General features: G+C 46.7%; 4 protein-coding genes across 4 annotated transcripts in view; 3 read left to right on the top strand and 1 right to left on the bottom strand.

Annotated features, from left to right (window-relative positions):
* On the top strand, positions 1–1,128 carry LOC131293230 (uncharacterized). The gene is made up of 3 exons (XM_058321309.1): positions 1–51; positions 156–830; positions 931–1,128. The coding sequence occupies exons 1-3, from the start codon at positions 1–3 to the stop codon at positions 1,126–1,128; spliced, it is 924 nt and encodes a 307-aa protein (XP_058177292.1).
* A 3,100-nt stretch (positions 1,129–4,228) lies between these two features.
* On the top strand, positions 4,229–5,963 carry LOC131293228 (uncharacterized). Its single transcript, XM_058321308.1, has 3 exons — positions 4,229–4,285; positions 4,392–5,684; positions 5,769–5,963. The coding sequence occupies exons 1-3, from the start codon at positions 4,229–4,231 to the stop codon at positions 5,961–5,963; spliced, it is 1,545 nt and encodes a 514-aa protein (XP_058177291.1).
* Positions 5,964–8,516: 2,553 nt separating this feature from the next.
* Positions 8,517–10,213, top strand: LOC131293227 (extracellular matrix-binding protein EbhB-like). Its single transcript, XM_058321307.1, has 2 exons — positions 8,517–8,567; positions 8,639–10,213. The coding sequence occupies exons 1-2, from the start codon at positions 8,517–8,519 to the stop codon at positions 10,211–10,213; spliced, it is 1,626 nt and encodes a 541-aa protein (XP_058177290.1).
* Positions 10,214–18,173: 7,960 nt separating this feature from the next.
* LOC131293226 (uncharacterized) overlaps positions 18,174–18,859 on the bottom strand; it is a 70,363-nt gene continuing 69,677 nt past the window's right edge. Inside the window, exons 11-12 of the mRNA XM_058321306.1 lie at positions 18,532–18,636; positions 18,174–18,434 (exon numbers count right to left, since the gene is read on the bottom strand). Of these exons, the coding sequence (XP_058177289.1) occupies positions 18,301–18,434; positions 18,532–18,636 (239 nt within the window). The 3' untranslated portion in view covers positions 18,174–18,300. The remainder of the gene's footprint in view (positions 18,435–18,531; positions 18,637–18,859) is intronic.

The raw sequence follows: 18,859 nt of genomic DNA, 5'->3' as shown, positions 1-18,859 counted from the left end.
ATGAAGACTTTTTACACCTTGTTTGCCGTATTGGCTGTGCTTGCCGTGAATGTGAGTAGTTCGGGTTGGGATGGGAGGCTTCCGGTTAGGATGCTTGACCACAAGCAATGGCGCTCTGACCCTTTGATCTCGATGTCACCATTTCCGATTCCCAGCTGCCCGATGCGTCGGCCCAGTTCGAAAACACGGTGGTAAGCCGACGATCGAGTATCTCCTCCGTGCTAACTTCGTTCAGCAACAACATCCAGAGCAAGATTACGGACTACAACAACAAGTTCACCAGCTTGCGCACTGACATGAGCAATCAGCTCACCTCGGCCAAGCAAACGCTGACCAGCTTCCTCACCGACTCGGTGATCGGTACCAATGCACTGGCGTCATCGGATGCCCTGGACGCGGCCAGTTCGACCCTTTCGGCTAGCGTTTCGGCGAACATTCAAGTGACGGCCAGCGCCTTCGGTAACGTCGGTAGCTGTATGAACACGAAGACGAGTGCCTCGGTCAACCTGGCGGTCGATTCGCTAACGACGGCCAACAACTACTTTACGACCACCATCAGCCGCTCGACGTCCACGTTCGCCAGTACGTGCCGCGGTCGCTACACCAACACGGCTAATGACCAGATGAACCAGTTTGCCGATCGCATTCAGGACTGCCTGAACAACGAGAACACCCAGCTGAGCCGCGTGTCCTCGATCCTGAACAACTACATGTCGCTGATGCGCAAGAACTACGAAGGGCTGACCAACAACGTGCGCTACTGCTCCGGGCTCGGTTCCGTGTCCTCCCGCGCGGACACGAAGCAGGAAATCAACGGTTGCCTCAAATCGGTAGGTTTCTTCCTTCTTTCTTTCCTTGCCCAGTGTTCCTCCTTCTTTCTTACAATCTCACGGTCTTGTTTTGTTTGGTGAACCCGCCTACTCTTTACAGCTGTCTACTGTCGCGTACCCCATCTACAAGGCCAACCTTGACCAACAGTTCGTCCTGGCCCGCACCATGCTGCAGCTTGAGGTGGTCGCCTCCAACAACCGGGTGAAATCGTGCATCAACCAGGTCACCGTCACCTACCAGGCGATGGCCACTGCCTTCCAGTCTGCGCTGGACACGTGCCTTGTTTCGGGCCAGTAATAGCCAGTTCATTAGTAATAGGAGAGACAGATCTAGATGAGAGTAAATAAACTGTCGTTTTCACGTAGACCATTAAATATTACTTTGTTGTCGCATTTATTTCTAATTCAATTCTTTATAGTCCACGTCCTTGGAGCATAATAATAAATTATGATACGAGTGAAAGTAAGAATTCTGTCGACTTAAAGTAAAAGCCTTTGGCGCACGAAAATTCGGCCATGTTTCGTCGGTAGGTGTTACAGTTCCATCACCAGAAAATGGTTACCACATGTGTGGTGTCTTGCGGCAATGTTGTCCCAGGTGGATTCGCTGTACGTTTGAAGCCCGTGTTTGTCCGGGTGCCTGGGATGTGTTCCCTAGCGAAATCCGAAGTAACTTTAGGAGTAACAATCATAGCTATAATATTGCAGAAAATGGAGATAAAATCCCAGAATAGTGTTCTGGGCTGCAACATGCGAAATGCAGAAAACAATGTCCGCTAAGGTACCTTCCGAATGCCTGACAGTAGAGTACAGACAGAAACTTTTTAAATCTCGTTGTAGGTATGTAAGGTGTTTTCCAAAAACAGTTTCTCTCAATTATGGCTTTTGAGGAAAAGATTCTCTGTTTTGGTTTGAAAACCATTATTTTGATAAAATACTAAAGTGTTACAGACGTGTATCTGATTAACAATGGTAGTGTTAATAGATTAGACACGTACATAGAACATTCTAGATTTCAGAAGAAAACATCCACAACATTGCGTCAATGTACCGCAACTCTTCCGATCGTATCGCCAAACGGTTCCTAGAATAGCCTGCCGTTTGCTCAAGTGTTTTCTGGCTCACTTTGTTTTTCACGAGCCTGCCAAAGTCCTTGGTACATTTTATGCACCCTTGAGCTGCTGTCGATGCAAAACTGGCGCCGGACCACTGTGCTCAAGGCGACTGTGGCAAAATAATTGCACACCAGATCAGAAGAAATTGATCTAACTATTTCTTCGAGCATCCCAAAAACAGGGTGAATGTTCCTGCCAAAAGCAACCGAAAGCCTAATATTATTGCAAGTGTTCTACGCCCCTCGGCTAAGATTGGCTAAGACCTTGTACGTGTTTCATGTGGTGACGGATTTACGTAAGACAACAGACCTTCGTTTAAGACAACGACGCCACGCTCGATACTGTTAGTGTTGTGGGATAGAAACAAACAAATCCGTCAAGGTCGGATCGATGGTCGGAAAAACAGTCAGAATCTGTGTGTATCGTGTCACCTTGTCCTGTATCGAAATCGTATGGCCTAGAAGTCTCGCCGTCGTGTTGAAATGTCTCGTACGTAGTGCCTTTTATTAGTACAGTTGATAACTATAGTTATTACGCCGTCATGGCATGTCTAACGTGCCTTGTAAGACTAATAATCATATTCTTGTAGGTGTAAACTAAAATTGAACCATCCATCTAATGAAATGAATGTTTATTAGTATTTTATAAAAGTACACTCTTCAAAATATCCAAGCGATTACTATCTGATTGGGTATTAATGCAATACCCAACCAATATACTGATCAATAATAGCTACATGCCTTCAAGGGAAGGTTTTGTAGAAACAAAAATTGTATTCTGAATTAATTTTAGTTCATACATTTTTATTAACTCATGCATTTTTGATTTATGATTAATATATAATTTACCCTATAATTAGTTTTGTGTGCTTCAAATATTTGATATCATTATGGCGGACATAGCCAAATTTGCATAAATTGTACCAATCATAGAAATAAATTTTATTATAAATTATTAAATATAGTAGTATAAATTATTTTCCCATATAGTAGGCTACGATACTTCTTTCTTCAAGCACGTTTTTCGAAATGTTTGTTTGCCTTAGTACTTTGCAACATGAACCATGTTTCAACCATCCGAATCGGTGCTAGAGACGAATGACCGAGGAGGTCAAAGTCTCTTACATAAAAAAAAAAACTATCCGAATCGGTAGTGTACAATTTACTTACTTGGGTAAAGATCTCATTACAATATGAATGAACTCCCATATTCCAAAGAAAGTGCGAATTTTATAGCAATATGATTAGGTATTCAAATTTGTATGCATGTGCAAGTAAAAACATTTGTACAACAACATTCCAGTTGAAAGGGATCCAGGTAAGATGCAAAATTCATCTATTACACCTATGGAGGGTAATATCACAATACGCCAACGAAATGCTTGCAAAAATCTAAAAGAAATATTTATGTAATGTAATTTCACTCAGTCGATTCAGAGTTCAAGGAAAAATGTGAAAATGCAACAATATAAAAATGTCAATACAACTGGTATTGAAGATTGTGGAGTGTTGCAAAAGGATAAGTCTATACTCAGATAACTTAAGATATATTGACGCACGCGCCATTGACGTCTTTAGACGTTTAAAAATACATTTTATAGATCCTCGCTTCTGTGGAGTGTTTATTTCAATCTGGCATCCTAAGAAGGAAGAAAAGAAACACACACACATATTAAAGGCATAACATATCCAATGGACCGCGGATGATTGGGATACTTGTTTCAATATTTGAACGCCTGGCATACGCAAGAGGATTTCGGCGTCAGTAACACGGTCACTCCAATGATCCGGTGTGTGTGTGTGTGTTTTATGGGAGGTTGAAGGTTTTCGGTAGGCCATGTCGCCAGAGGTTGGGTTGAATGTTGGTCGTGTTTGTCGGGAGCTCGGAAGGTCCTACACACCCGAGCGTACACGTTGTAGACGAGGGACGCGGGAGCTGCAGATGGTGACATTGCCTGGTGGAGCTCCAGATACCAGATTTAGTAAACAGACGACGCAACCGATGGCTGTCGTGTTGGCTCGGGGCTCAGAAAAACTAGCGGACCAGCGCCGGTAGAAAGCAGGAGTGTGTCAGAGGTGCTCGAGGAGACTGCACGGTAGTACTAGAGAAACGGTACCATCGACTCAGGCTAGACTGAGGAATTTAAAAGCGAAAAAGAGAGAAGTTCCGAAAAATTTATTAGACAGCCGCCTCTGGGTAGATTCTACTTAGTATCGGGTTTGATTCCGACTTGACAGCAGTATTTTCTGGCAGCTCCGAGTACGCGTTCTACAAGTGTCAAACATGGGCAAGTGGGCAGCGGTCAGCGCCATTTTGGTCTCGTTGCTGTTAGGTCTGAGCGTAAGTGGTCAATCGATAGAGTTTTTTCCACACTCACCTCCAGCGATCTGCTACACAGACATGTGTTACACTCTTTTCATTCTTCCTACCGCCGTAATATTCCTAGCATGCCTCGCCTGATCTGGGACTGGAAATTGATATCGACTTCGTGACGAGGAACTCGCCGAACATCAATGCGGCTGCCAGTCTCGTCGGCGAAGTGTCCGGAAATCTACAGGGTGCCATCGGTGGCTACCAGCTGCCGAAGTTTAACGGCGTTACGTCACTGATCCAATCCGGTGATTCGCTGGTGAAGTTGGTGAACGTGATCACCGGTCCGGTGAATGACGTTCTGCGCAACATTTCGGTCATTGCTAGAGAGCGCGTGACCGCCCCATCCTGTATGTTCGCCACTATTAACGCCACCATCGATGGGGCGTACGCGGTCCTCGACGCCGCTCCTACCCTGGTGACGAACGTGGTGTCATCCACGTCGACGCAAAATGGCAACGCTATCACGTCCGCCGTGGCCACCCTGTTGGATGCGTTGACCCAGATCACCACCAACCTAGACGCGCTGTACAAGCAGGTGGTGGCGGTGCTTGCCGCCGGCCCGGTCACAACCAGTACCGTCAACGCCAACATCCAGATCAACACACTGATCCAGCTGAGTGGTTCGATCGCAGTATCGACAACGATGCAGCGGGCCCTCACCACCACCGTGCAAGCGGTTCGGACTGCCTTCGAGCAGGCCAACAACATCCTGACGTCCTACAACAACGATCTCGGTAACGCGTTCACCTCGGTTAACAACACGCAGAGGGACTATTACAACCAGATCGTTAGCCGCGTCCAATCGTTCCAGAGCAAGGTGACTTCAGACACCAACTCTGGCATAAACGAGATCTTCAGCACTCAGTCGCGGCTGAATGAGTTCATCCAGGACTCGAGCACCCGCACCCAGGCCCAGGCGCTGCGAGATGCGATGATCTCGTTCAATACCTCCTACCAGACCGTTCAGGCCGACTACTTCAGTAAGCTGCAGACTCAGATCACGCAGATCTACGTCGGTACGGATGGATTTGTAAAGTCCACCGTCCAACAGCTAACGAATATCGTTAACGGTACCAACTTCCGGCTAGCAGCCACCATGTCGTTCGGCGGTGCCTATGCAGCAAATTGCAACGGCAAGTACGGTGGCACTATCACGAGCCTCCAGAACACAATGCGTGATGTGCTGAATCGCGCGTTGAACGAATACTCCAACACCGGTTACACCGACGCGTTCATCAGTGAGTACAATCAGGTGATGCGCGAGCAGACTCGCTACATCAACACCCGTATCAACTTCTGCCTCAATCTCGGCTCAACGAGTTCCAGCACCATCATCAAGGCCGGAATAGCCCGTTGCTTTACGGAGGTAATTTTGATGCCATAAATCAAAGAACTGGTCAAGCATAATTTCCATTGTTTCTCAAACCCTTTTTCCTTCTCTTACCAACAGACGGTTGCCATGATTACCACACTGCTGCAGGACACCACCTTCGAGACGAAGCTGGTGCTGGCTGCGGTAAATCTGGAGGGACTGGCCATGATTCAGCGGGCCGAAAGTACCGCGTCCGTCATGTACCACGGGTTAGTTGCGAAGTCCGCAAGCCTCGACATGCTGTTGGCCATGTGCCAGACATCGAACTCGTAAAGGCCAGAATGAAGGTGAAGGAAGCGGTAGCGAGATAGCATTTAGGGCACCAGGACGGCTTCTAGCTTGAACCCGCACAGCCAGTAGTTGTACAACATAGTCCTTATGGAATAGAACGGTAGCTAGAGCGCATCAGTACGGCGATCGCACATTTTGGAAAGGAATAAAGACCGATCTTCGGTTCGAAAAGCTCACTTTGTGTGTTTGCTTACGAAAATCTTAAGTTTCCACCTCACTGTCGTAAATTCTGGAATTCATTTGTATGATAAAATGCTAGAAATGTACGCATACGTACCAATTTGTGTTCGAAGAGCCAATCCCAGTCCGAACAAGTAACGCAGATAAAGAAACAGTTGAATAAACAACACTAAACACACCTCGTCCGGGGAACGTGTCGGTAGAAGAATCCTACAGGGCCTTGAATGTTGTTTTGAAGTGTCGGTGTGTTCTAGATCATTCCACATTTTTCGTTCTCATGCGTTTTTCGCCAATTTCAGACTACTCCATACTCGCCTTGGTGACGTAGTAGCCGCTGATTCTTACAATCTCAGTTTTATTTTTTGTCTAAATAATAAAAGGATTTTCTTGTTTCTGTTAAATTTCATCCAACAATTGAATACTTCAAGCCATAACAAATTAGCTAACATAAAATATTGTTTTGAGGTTTTAGAAATTGTTTTCTAATGCCGGTTTCTAAAACAGCCGGTTGCCGGATCATTTGGAAGGCAAGGAACGAAGGCTGCATAGCATGGCATGCTGTGTGATCGGGTCCACCAGAATGAGCCGGCAGAACCATACATTGAGGGCACAGCACTAACTCAAAATACCGAGATTAAGAGTACTTTTTGTTATATCAGGACAGTGTATTTGTATTTGTATTTATTTGTATTATTTTTTGTAACAATATTTGTTATTTATTATTCATGCGACAAGTCTTGTAGAAGAAAGCAATTAATCAGACTTGATGGAATGATCGTTACAAACGTTATATATCAGATGAATTTGGACGGAAGCGAAGAACTTCCAACGAAATAAATTTTGGAGATGAATGTTCAGCTTCTTCCAGCAAGAGGCTTGTCCTTCAACCCATCGCAGGATAGGGCCGTACAAAACTACATGCTGGGAACTTAATGGCACACGTTAATGATATGGTGATCGGTAGAAGGCTCTTCTATGTGACAGAATTATACCAATGTACTAAGCGAGCGGCGACCATCCTAGTGGCTTCATCAGCGGCAATGGAAATGTTTTGGTACCGTATGCGGGGAGGGACTGATCTGACCTCACTGTGATGCAGTGAATGAAAATCCTCGGCCTAGAAGACCTGGTCATATCATGCGAATTCAACCGAGGGACCCTGTCCTGTTAGCTGGTCTTGTAGGACGTAGAATACATCAGCATTGACCTAAGCGTAAGAGGAAGGATGATCTAGGCTAAGCCGTCAGTAGAGTAAAGTGGAATTGGATTAGTAGTTGTAGCTCCATTCAAGCTAGTGTGCAAGCCCACATTTGTCCAATAGACAGAAAATTAATTTTGTTACCCTCTGTTAAAGACTCTGTTGGTTCACTGAAACACCGTGGTTTGACTAAACTTAAAATTTGAATAAAATGTTCACTTTTTTGCTTGAAAATTATAGTTTTCGAATGTCAATTCACAATCGAATTACATAGGCACGCGATGTTGTTTAAGTAGTTTAACTATAACATGAACATACATTTTGTTTTTAAGGTCGTTCATTGACCGCAAACGTTAAACATGTTTACAGTTTTACTGTGTTCACTCAATTTATGGCATCACTTACAGTGTACGATTTTTTTGTGCACAGTATGCATCCTGTCTTTTCATATTTTTATAAATTTTCAGGGTTAAAAACATTTTATAGCAGTTCGTTTGTGACTCACTGTTGCATACCGGAAAGTAAACTCGAATAATCCGGCCATTGTAAATGGTTTACAATAAGCAATTGTTTAGCATTTTTACCACACTGCCAACCACATTTACACAATCTTACGCAGTTTACATTTACACGATCGTAGTTGTTGGATAATACAATTAAAACCCTCTTCAACCAAATGGCGATAAAACGATCAATGAAAATATTGTCTAACGACGTTTACGGTTCGAGCAAAAGAGTCGAGACGTGCAAAATAAATAAAATTCGATTCCAGAATCGCATCTCCCAAAGAGACGTCACACTGTCGTTCGAAGGACAAAGCTTCTCCTCTGTCTGTCGGGAGCAGGAACATTCTGGGTGCTACGTTATAGGCACGTGTTTTTTCCAGGAGTTGTGACGCCGCATATTGGAAAGACTGTTGTTTATGAGCAAAGTTTATGTTTGTGTTCCATACCAGAACAATCCATATAAATTTATGCAACTTCATTGCGTAAGGAAGCACAATGGGTTGCTTTGACCAGCAGGGATCCAGCAGGGTCCTCGCGTCTGATCGGTTTTGTGATCCCCGGTAGGTGGTATAAAATGGTCCGCAACGTTCACCAAAGCGTTACAGTTTCGAAGACAAGAAGAGCTCTCATCTCTAAACCATAAGTGCGAAAATGCTGTGGAAGAAAACCGTTTTCGTTTGTGCGCTGCTGGCCGCCGCACAGGTGAGTATCAGAGCGGATGGACAGCTGGGCGAATAGAGTATAGCTGACCGGTATCCACCATTACCCTGCAGGCCGAGCCACAACCGCAAATTTTAAGCGGCATAGCGAACTTAGCCTCATCGGTCATCAATGGAGCGGGCACACTATTAAATGGTGTTGCTACAGGATTACAGGCAGGCACTTCTGGATCGCTTTCAGCAAGCGGATCGCTCACGGGTGGCGCTAGCATTGGCAACATCGGTGCCGGTGGTACGTTGGCTTTCAACTCGAATCTGCCGATCCTAAACCTGGTGAACAATGTGGTTAGTTCGACGTTGGGTGCGCTCAACACGGCCCTAACTAATATCGGCAACTCGGCCGGTACCCTGTTGGGCAACACGGTCGCCACCATTACGAACGCGTTGAATACCCTACTGGGTGGAGTGAACACGAATCTGTCCACGCTCGGAAACGTGCTGAGCAGTGCACCGACTGTCGCCAATGGCAACACCGCCATCAACGCCCTGAACAACGTAGCCACTGCCGTTAACACGGCCGTCAATTCCGCAGCAAACGTACTGGGAAGCGGTACGGTCGCGACCGCGCTGGGTTCACTACCGACCACCCTGAACGCCGACTTGGCCACCGCCATCCAAGCCATCCAGAACGCAACCGCCAACCCTGGCACGGCGACGTCGCTGCTTGGAGCACTCGGACCGGCCGGTGTCGGTGCGATCGGCAACTTCCTGGCCGATGCTGCCGGAGTTCTCTACACCACCGCCAACATTCCTCTGCAGCTTTCCGCGGTTGCCGGAGTCAACGCGACGCTCGCTGCTAACGCCGCCGTACCGTACTCTGCGGCCGGAATCGCCGCCGTCAGCGCGTCCGTGAATGCCGCCGTGAACAACGCCAACAACGTGCTGAACTCGGCCATTGGCTCCTTCAACAATGTGATCGCGAACGTCCAGCCGACCCTCAGCAACGCTCTTACTCAGGCCAACAATAGGATCAACGGCGCTCTGCAACAGCTCAACACCGTGTTCAACCTGGTGGGCACCTCCACGCGCAACAGTGTAGCGGCTGCAGCGGGCAATGTCTACAACAACCTAACCAGTCTAGTCTCATCGGTTCAAACAAGCCTGGCGCAACTGAACACCGTCACGCTGAACGCGGTCGCCACCGCCAATGCGTCCATCGCAGGTAACGCATCCGCCGTCATCCAGCCGATCATCGCCAACCTGGCCAGCACGAACGCAACGGTGGTGGCCTGCTCGCAAGCCTATCTGCCGGTAGCTGTCCGCACCGATGTGTACTACACCACCGCACTCGGTGGTTGTGCCGTCCAGGCCACGACCGTCGTCGACACGCTACTCGCAAATACGATCGCTGTCATCAACTCGGCCGTCACCCGCGTCGGTCAGTCGACCGCCTCCGTCAACGGATGCATCGGGGTGTTCGTGGCGTCCACCTGTGCCACCGTCACCGTACCCAACGCTCTGGCCTACATTGGCAACGTGGCAACCGATGTCGCCACTATCAAGACAGGCGAGGTAATCGATATCGCCAACACCGGTGTCGCCGTCACCACCTGCACGACCAACACGGCCAACGCCGCAGCCAACGATTTTGCGGCCATCGCTGCCGCCTACAACAAGTGCATCGCGTAAACCGGTCGTTATCTGTCAGCAGTACTTGAATGTAAAATAAAAAGCAGCATTTTACTGCCGTTGCTATAACTGCACAAAACTGTCCAGTTACTAGTGTAGATACATCCGATTGCTCTTCAGAGGTTTCTCTTCTTCGCGGGACGATGTTATATTCTTCTTCTTTAATGGCCCGCTCATAGTTGAACACATCGCCCCAACCAACGAATCCTGACTGCCTTCGCCACCGTCAGGATGTCCGGCTCGCCATACAGCTCAGCTAACTCGTGGTTCATTCTTCTCCTCCACACGCCCTACTCACACACACACCGCCAAAGATAGACCGGAGCACGCGTCGCTCGAGGCGCAGTCCTCGAGGCGTTGGCATCCTCCGTGAGCAGAGTCCAGGATTCATGCCCATAGAGAACGACCGGTCTTATCAGCGTGCGGTATATGTCACACTTCGTGCGTGGGAGGAACTATCTGGACCGCAGGAGTTTGTGGAGTCCATAGTAGGCACGATTCCCTTGAACAATGCGCCTCCGGATTTCGCAGCTCACGTTATTGTCCGGAGTTACGACAGTGCCGAGGTAACAAAACTCCTCTACTACCTCAAGGCAGTCAGAGGCACCGACGAGCAGGTACTTTGTTTTCGTCGCATTGATCATCAATCCAATCCTTGTGGCCTCGCGGTTCAGTCGGGTGTACAACTCGTACACCGTCCTAGCGTTCCGCCCGATGATGTCGATGTTATCCTCGAAACCGAGGAATTGGAGAGAGCGGGTGACAATCGTCCCCCGGATGTCGAAGCCCGCGCTCCTCATAACACCTTCCAGAGCGATGTTGAGCGGGACGATGTTATCGAGGGAAATACCAACAGTGACGGTATCTATACCTTTACATACTTATTTGCCTAAACTTACTTACTTAAATGTCGCTACAACCAGCGGTCTTGGCCTGACGAAGCTCCATCCTAAACCGCCTGCCAAATTGGTCCAATTCCGTATTCCAGCATTATTGGCGGCTTCAACTGTGTTGAACCAACCTGGTTTGACAAGAAGTGTTGAACCAAGCTGGTTTGAACAACTACTGAATTGATGACACTGGCAGCACTGCATGTGTCAAATGACCGGAACTGTTGAATAAAGAATTTATTCCTGTGTGTATAGTGGAATCGGTCGCACGTGTTCCTTGTTTCCCGATCCGAAATTAGACCATATACCTCTAATTCTAACAGGTTATGGGCCCAGGCCACGCGGTGTGTATTAAGTGTTGTTAATCTTTCGGGCGAAGTTTTTTTTAAAAGTGAAATTAGTCGCAGTCAGAAAAACAAAAAATACAATGGATCTCTCTAAAGTGAGTGTTGTTCGATTGAATAATCGGAACTACCGAGCGTGGGCGTTCAAGGTAAAAATGGTGATGATGCGGGAGGGAACGTGGAAATACGTTGACCCGGGTGTCGCGCCGGCACCGGTAACTTCCGATTGGACGGAAGGGGATTCGAAGGCGCGAGCCACCATCGCTTTGTTGGTTGAGGACAACCAACATAACCTCATACTGGATAAAACAAGCGCCAAATCCACGTGGGATGCCCTGAAGGCTCACCACCATAAAGCTACATTAACTGGAAAAGTGGCACTTCTAAAGGAAATATGCAGCGCAAATTTCGTTGAAGGAGAGAGTATGGAGAATTTCCTCTACAGCATGGAGGAATTGTATTCTCGTCTCGAGAATGCTGGAGAAAAATTGTCACCATACATGCAAGTAGCTATGATCTTGCGGAGCCTACCAAAGGCTTTCGATACCCTCACCACCGTTTTGGAAAACCGCTCCGACGAAGATCTAACAATGGAGCTGGTGCGGTCCAAGCTACTGGATGAAAGCGAAAAATTGTATAGCGGTGATGCGGCGGAGGAGCGGGCGCTGAAAACGGGCAGCCGAACGAACAAGGAGTCTATTGTGTGCTTCTTTTGTGGAAAACCCGGTCACAAGAAGCAGGCGTGCAAGCAGTTCCTGAAGCAGAAAAGCAGCGAAAAGAAAAAGGTGATAGAACGAGCAAAAACAGTGCGCGAAAACGACCAAGCGTCGTTCCTTCTTTCGGTGCGTTCCAGTGTTCCCGGAACTACGCGTGCGTGGCTTATTGACTCTGGTGCAACATCACACTTAGCCAACGATGAAAAGTTGTTCAGCCGTTTAGACAGAAGTGTGCGTCCTGAGATTTTTACAGCGGACGGCAAATCTATCCGTACGGGTGGAATAGGGGATTGCGTGGTTATTTCGTGCGACAATGACTTTGGAAAGAACGTGTCGATAACACTAACGGACGTTATTTTTGCCCCGGGTATAGAGTGCAACCTTATATCAGTGCCCAAACTTTGCAGTAAAGGTGTTCATACAGTGTTCGACAAAAGCAATTGCAAGCTTGTTTACGGTGCGAAAGTCGTGGCTACAGCTGATAAAGTGGGTGGCCTATACCGACTGAATATGGCTGATGAACGGGCCTTATTGGTGAATGACAGCCGACACACCAAGGAAGCAGAAAAGACATCGACTAAAGTGCTGGATATAATCCATAGTGATGTGTGCGGCCCAATGGAGGAGACGACGCCAGGGGGATGTCGTTACTTTATGACCTTAATAGACGATCACAGTCGTTATAGTTTCGTCTATTTCCTGAAAAAAAAATCTGAGGTCGAGGATAAGATTCGCGAATTTGTGAAATTGGTTCAAAATCAGTTCGGACGTAAACCGCGGATCATTCGCTCCGATCAGGGTGGAGAATACTCCAGCAAGACACTTAGGAGATTCTACGCGGATGAAGGAATAAAGGTGGAGTACACTGCGGCGCATTCACCACAGCAGAACGGGGTTTCGGAGCGGAAAAACCGGTCTCTGAGTGAGATGGCCCGGTGTATGCTTCAGGACGCGGGCATGCACAAGCGATTTTGGGCGGAGGCAGTCAACACCGCTTGTTACATGCAAAATCGTTTGCCATCTGTTGCAGTAGACCGTACGCCGTTCGAGATCTGGTTTGGAAGAAAACCAAATTTGACCCACTTGCGACTATTTGGATGCGTCGGTTACGTGTTCATTCCGTCGGTAAAGCGTAAGAAGTTAGACGTCAAGGCGAAACGAATGACGTTCGTCGGCTATTCCGCGGAACATAAAGCGTATCGGATGCTAAACACACGGACGGGAGAAATCCAAATCAGTCGGGATGTTCGTTTTCTCGAATTCAGCGACGGATCTAAGGAGCATCATCACGATGAACCCAAACTGGAGGATAGTCCGACTGGAAGGGAAGAAATCGAGTGGTCTTTCGATGAAACAGTGATACAGGAAGCTGAACCCGATTTGACTCACGAAACAACCTCTGAGTCCGAATTCTACGGCAAGGATTGTCCAGGTGATGGTTGGCCACGAGGGTTTTGGAACGACAACGACAACAATTGGCTTCGTGGACTGTGGGATGATGATGACTGTAAAGTTCAAGCTGGAGCTGCGGTGCCAGAGATCGAACCTCCGGAGTCTACTGATACCGTTCGTCGTTCACAGAGGAAAACAGCAGGCGTTCCGCCGGTAAGATACGACGAGGAAGTGAATTTGGTGATGGAAAGTTTGCCTGAACCAAGGACGTATAAGGAAGCTGTATCCGGTCCACAGAGCACCAAGTGGAAGTCGGCAATGGCAGAGGAAATGCAGTCCCATCGCGAAAATAATACGTGGGAGCTAGTGGAACTGCCGCCACAACGGAAGGCAATCGGGTCGAAATGGATCTACAAATGCAAGGCGGACGAAGACGGCAATCTCGTTCGTTATAAAGCACGTTTGGTGGCGCAGGGCTTTTGCCAAAAATTCGGGACCGATTATGATCTAGTTTTTGCTCCAGTCGTAAAACAGATAACTTTTCGGACGATGCTGGTTTTAGCGAGCAAAAGGAAGATGTTGGCGAAACACGTTGACATAAAGACAGCGTATCTTCATGGTCATCTCGAGGAGGAGATTTTTATGCGACAACCACCAGGGTACGAGAGTGGTAAACCGAATGAAGTCTGCCGGCTGCGTCGCAGTATTTACGGGCTCAAGCAGGCAGCTCGTGTTTGGAATAAGAAAATCGACGACGTACTGAAAACTAAGGGTTTCATTCAATCAACGGCGGACCCGTGCCTATACATTTGCAAAAAAGCGGATAAGTCCATTTTTGTACTCATTTACGTAGACGATGTAATTGTCATTTGTTACACGGAGGAGGAATTTTCTGAGGTGGTCCACGTCCTGGAACAGAACTTTACAATAAGTGTCATGGGTAATCTAAGATTCTTTCTTGGAATACGTGTTAGGCTAAACAAAGGACAATTTTGTATTGATCAGCAAGCCTACTTGGAAAGAGTTCTGGAAAGATTCGGCATGAAAGATGCAAAGCCGTCAAAATATCCGATGGATCCCGGCTTCTTAAAACGAAAGGAGGAGATTGGCAAGAAGTTGGATTCGGCGAAAGCGTACCAAAGTCTTATTGGGGCTCTGTTGTACGCTGCTGTGACCAGTAGACCCGATATTTCAATAGCTACAGCCATTCTGGGAAGGAGAGTACAAGATCCATCAGAAGCGGATTGGAATGAGGCTAAGCGAATACTACGTTACCTAAGGGGTACACTGGACAGCGTACTTTACCTCGGAAGAAGCGAACAGAAGCTGGAATGTTTTGTGGACGCCGACTGGGCAGGAGACGAGAGCGACCGCAAATCCAACTCAGGGTTCTTTTTTAAGTTCGGCGGCGGGCTCATCGGATGGGGCTGCCATAAGCAGAAGTGTGTGGCACTATCTAGCACCGAGGCCGAGTATGTATCCCTTGCCGAGTGTCTGCAGGAGGTAAAATGGGTCCTCAAGCTAATGGCAGATATTGGCGAACAACAGGTTGGTCCGGTCGTGGTCAATGAGGACAACCAAAGTTGCATTGCGATGGTTAGCGGAGACAGAGCTGAACGCAAGACAAAACACATCGATACAAAATTCAATTTTGTGAAAGAAATGGTTCGGGACGGCATCGTGCTACTGCAGTATTGCCCGACCGAGCACATGCAAGCTGATCTACTCACGAAACCGTTGCAAGCGGTGAAGCTTCGACAACATCGGGAGGCAATCGGCATCAAAACGTTCAGCGTTGAGGAGGAGTGTTGAACCAACCTGGTTTGACAAGAAGTGTTGAACCAAGCTGGTTTGAACAACTACTGAATTGATGACACTGGCAGCACTGCATGTGTCAAATGACCGGAACTGTTGAATAAAGAATTTATTCCTGTGTGTATAGTGGAATCGGTCGCACGTGTTCCTTGTTTCCCGATCCGAAATTAGACCATATACCTCTAATTCTAACAAACTGCACCATCCTTCCACCGCATTTTAGGCCTACCACGCTCTATCCTTCGGTACTGTGGAGCTCCTCCATTATCCCACCTTACACACTGGGGCAAACATCCTCCTGAGCATCTGACTCTCGAACACGGCTAAGGCAGATTCGTCAGATTTCGACTTATGTGAGCTCTAGCCTTGCCTTAAGTGTAGTTCGTTGCACAGAAGTTCATAAACCGCGTCCGGATCATAGTTCTCTCCCTTCACGGCCAACAAGGTACTAATGATCGGCATGTAGGATTTCAGCTTTGTCTTCAAAAGATATCAAAAATACAAACCTAGTATGTATGTGTTAGGCTTTAGTTTTATTTCTTGTTTGCTTCTCTTTCTTTACATGGCATTAATTTGTGTTTTTTCCTTCAACAGTTTTAACTTCTCCGATTTCGGCCCGGCTTTTATATTAATTGATACATCGGTTTGGTTTTGGGAACTTTATGTCACAATACAATTGAATCCTCCCAGTGCAAAACGATATTTGCTTGAATTGTTTAATCTATTTCTTCTTCCGTTTTTTAGGGGTTTTTCTCTCAACTCTGCAACTTTTCATCCCATCGAGCTGTGTATGTTGACACAGAATAATGCTTCAGCCAAAAATGTAAAGCCTAGAGCCCGTGGCGAAGTATATCGGCGCGGGATGGGGCAAGGAAAGATAAATGCAGTATAGCAAAATATGTTTACTTTTGAGTGTATGTGTGTGTGTGTGTCTATGTCCCGTCTTCACCACTTATCACATCGTGCAGCAAAAAGCAGAAGAATCTTGTATGATATGCATTGGATTTGGGCCGCGAGCTTCCGGTGTGTGTCCGGATGAGGGGAAACGAGAGAGATGAACGTTAAAAATACAACTCTCCTGTAACTGAGCTGAACGGAAACAACGAAAAATCGGTATGTACATACTCGAAACGTAATGTGCACTGCCTAATTTGGTCCATCTTGTCCAAATGCATGGTCTACGGCGGCGAATGTTGATACTCCAGAGATCATTCAATAAATCGTCCCAAATGGCAAGTTCTATGAAATCTACAATGCACAAACTTGGCCAACTCAGGAGCACTATGAGAGCTTGCTGTACTTTCCCTGCCAGGAATGGTTTTCACTGTTTCTGCGCAACTGTTATTCTAATCTTTGGCATAGCAATTGTCTATCCCGTCTTGGGATGGTTGCGTTCTGCACGGTGGTTCAGTGCTAAATTTGATTTGTAAACTGTATTAATAATTGAAGGGAATTTACCTTCATCTGGTTCTTCTTCACCTTCGCCGTGTGTGATTAACATTGAAAAACTGTCTTGAAAAGTACGTGTCTAGTCAACACGAATTTCATGGAGTTGTTTTCATTTTTCCAAGCAGTTTTAAAATATCTCAGTACTGCATAGCGTTTCTTATTTCCTGTCGTTTCAAGCAAAAGCTCATCTCCATTTCCCGATTCCATAGGTACCACGGTCCAGAGACAAAACAAGATTTCGAATTATACATATATTTCTCATATGTCCGTTGGCTCTGAATTCTAATTGATCTGGTTCCCTTAACGGTGGCCGCCGGCTAACTTTCTCTAATCATGTTTGTGATTCGGTAATAGTAAACTGTTTGTGGTGCTGTTACAAGAGCGTTCCGGCGGGAGTTTTTTTTTCTATGCGTCTTCCTGCTGCTTCTAAGCTAACGTGTATCTTCTCATTCCATAGGGACATTCTTTTTACATCTGACGTTGTCCGTTCGCTCTACAGTCTTTCTGATATCTTGTGCTCCTTGTGTAGCACCGATCTACATGCAATTTTTGTACAGTTTTTCACCCATATCGCTCGCTATATAACATCCTTGCGCTACGAAACGCACCACATTATCAGAGCATCTTCCATCAAACATCGCATTTTACTACCAAAAACCACAATTTATTGGACTCTTCCGTGCCAATTTCATAAAGCGTGCATTTTAAAGTTGGATTTTGGTGCAATTGTGTTGGTTTTTTTTGTTTCCCTCGCGGAAAAGAGTCGTCTCGTTGCATCTCGTTACTATCGGTTTAAGCATTTGAAAGTGGTACTGTTTGCGTCAGTCGGGAAGTTGATACGCGCCCTACGGTTTCCAGCAGCCCGTATGCGATCCGTTGGTGCGTCATCGCCATCAAAAGAATCTCTCGATACAATGTTTTTCCTCACTGGTGACAATCTGTTCAGGTGTGCAGGGCGCAAAGAAACATTCACTTCAATGCTATACCACGATATTCTCTCCCAATCGACGAAGTACCCGCGAATGGCACGGAATCGGAAGTGTTACACGACGGTAAATATGATACGAAGGGTTTTAGTGATCGGGCAATGAAAGATTTTTTTTGCAATTTTGTTTTTCATTTCAATTTCACTTGCACTCCTTCTTTTCATTATTCCAAACTCGCCAAAAGCCCATGCCAACCGAGGGTGTACCCGTGTTAACATAAGTCGGAAGTGTTACACGACGGTAAAGAGGATGCAAAGGATTTTAGTGATCGATCGATGGCAGATTTTGTTTTCCAATTTTGTGTTTCGTTTCAATTTTGTGCTTGCATTGCGCTCTCCTTCATTAATTGTTCGAAACTCGCCGAAAGCAACCCAATCCAACCGAGAGTATATGTCTATTTTGCTGTTGATCATGGCTCAGATTTGTGTATGTTGGATTGCGGAACAATGATGCCGTTTAGGTTGGTGTGTGAGTGGATGGACAACGATAAGGTTTCTACAGCTCCGCTAGTTCCTTACTCTCTAGATCAAGGCGTTGCTTTCGCTTGTTGCGGTAGCGCATGATGACCGCAAACACGATGCCATTAACAATAAATAGGCCAGCGATGATGAACGATGGGATGAGAATATCTAAAAAGAAAGAAAAAAAGGAGAAATAATTGAAACATTATCAACACGAATAACACAACAAAGTGCTACTCCAGTATAGCAAGCATAAACCACCTACCGTAAACGGTGTCCGCCTGCTTATCCGACATGCTGTCAATATCACCAAACCTGCGCGTCTGCTCGTAATGGGACACTAGACCGCTTCCTTCAGTAGCTCGTTTTTCTAAAAATAAACACCGGGCAAAAGAGAGAAGCATTTACTACATTAGCAGGGGCTAGTTCAACAACGCTGAACGGTTCAGCTATGCGTTGGTCCGTTGTTGTGCTTAACTGAACGATTAGTTACTTAACCAAGCCCCCTGCGATGATGGGCAAACGTTGCGACAAAGAGCGATTGGACACTTCCTAGGAACGAACCAACCAACGGGCAAATGGTTCGAACTTGA

This window comes from Anopheles ziemanni, chromosome 2 (genome assembly GCF_943734765.1).
Source record: "Anopheles ziemanni chromosome 2, idAnoZiCoDA_A2_x.2, whole genome shotgun sequence".
Lineage (NCBI taxonomy): Eukaryota > Metazoa > Arthropoda > Insecta > Diptera > Culicidae > Anopheles > Anopheles ziemanni.
This window is presented reverse-complemented; position numbering and strand designations above follow the sequence as displayed.

Excerpts from the sequence above, each read along its gene's own strand:
- LOC131293227 (XM_058321307.1), top strand. The coding sequence starts at position 8,517 with ATGCTGTGGAAGAAAACCGTTTTCGTTTGTGCGCTGCTGGCCGCCGCA. Across the intron at positions 8,568-8,638 it reads CGCTGCTGGCCGCCGCACAG|GCCGAGCCACAACCGCAAAT; the intron begins GTGAGTATCAGA and ends ATTACCCTGCAG.
- LOC131293230 (XM_058321309.1), top strand. The coding sequence starts at position 1 with ATGAAGACTTTTTACACCTTGTTTGCCGTATTGGCTGTGCTTGCCGTG. Across the intron at positions 52-155 it reads TGGCTGTGCTTGCCGTGAAT|CTGCCCGATGCGTCGGCCCA; the intron begins GTGAGTAGTTCG and ends TCCGATTCCCAG. Across the intron at positions 831-930 it reads TCAACGGTTGCCTCAAATCG|CTGTCTACTGTCGCGTACCC; the intron begins GTAGGTTTCTTC and ends TACTCTTTACAG.
- LOC131293228 (XM_058321308.1), top strand. The coding sequence starts at position 4,229 with ATGGGCAAGTGGGCAGCGGTCAGCGCCATTTTGGTCTCGTTGCTGTTA. Across the intron at positions 4,286-4,391 it reads CGTTGCTGTTAGGTCTGAGC|CATGCCTCGCCTGATCTGGG; the intron begins GTAAGTGGTCAA and ends TAATATTCCTAG. Across the intron at positions 5,685-5,768 it reads TAGCCCGTTGCTTTACGGAG|ACGGTTGCCATGATTACCAC; the intron begins GTAATTTTGATG and ends TCTTACCAACAG.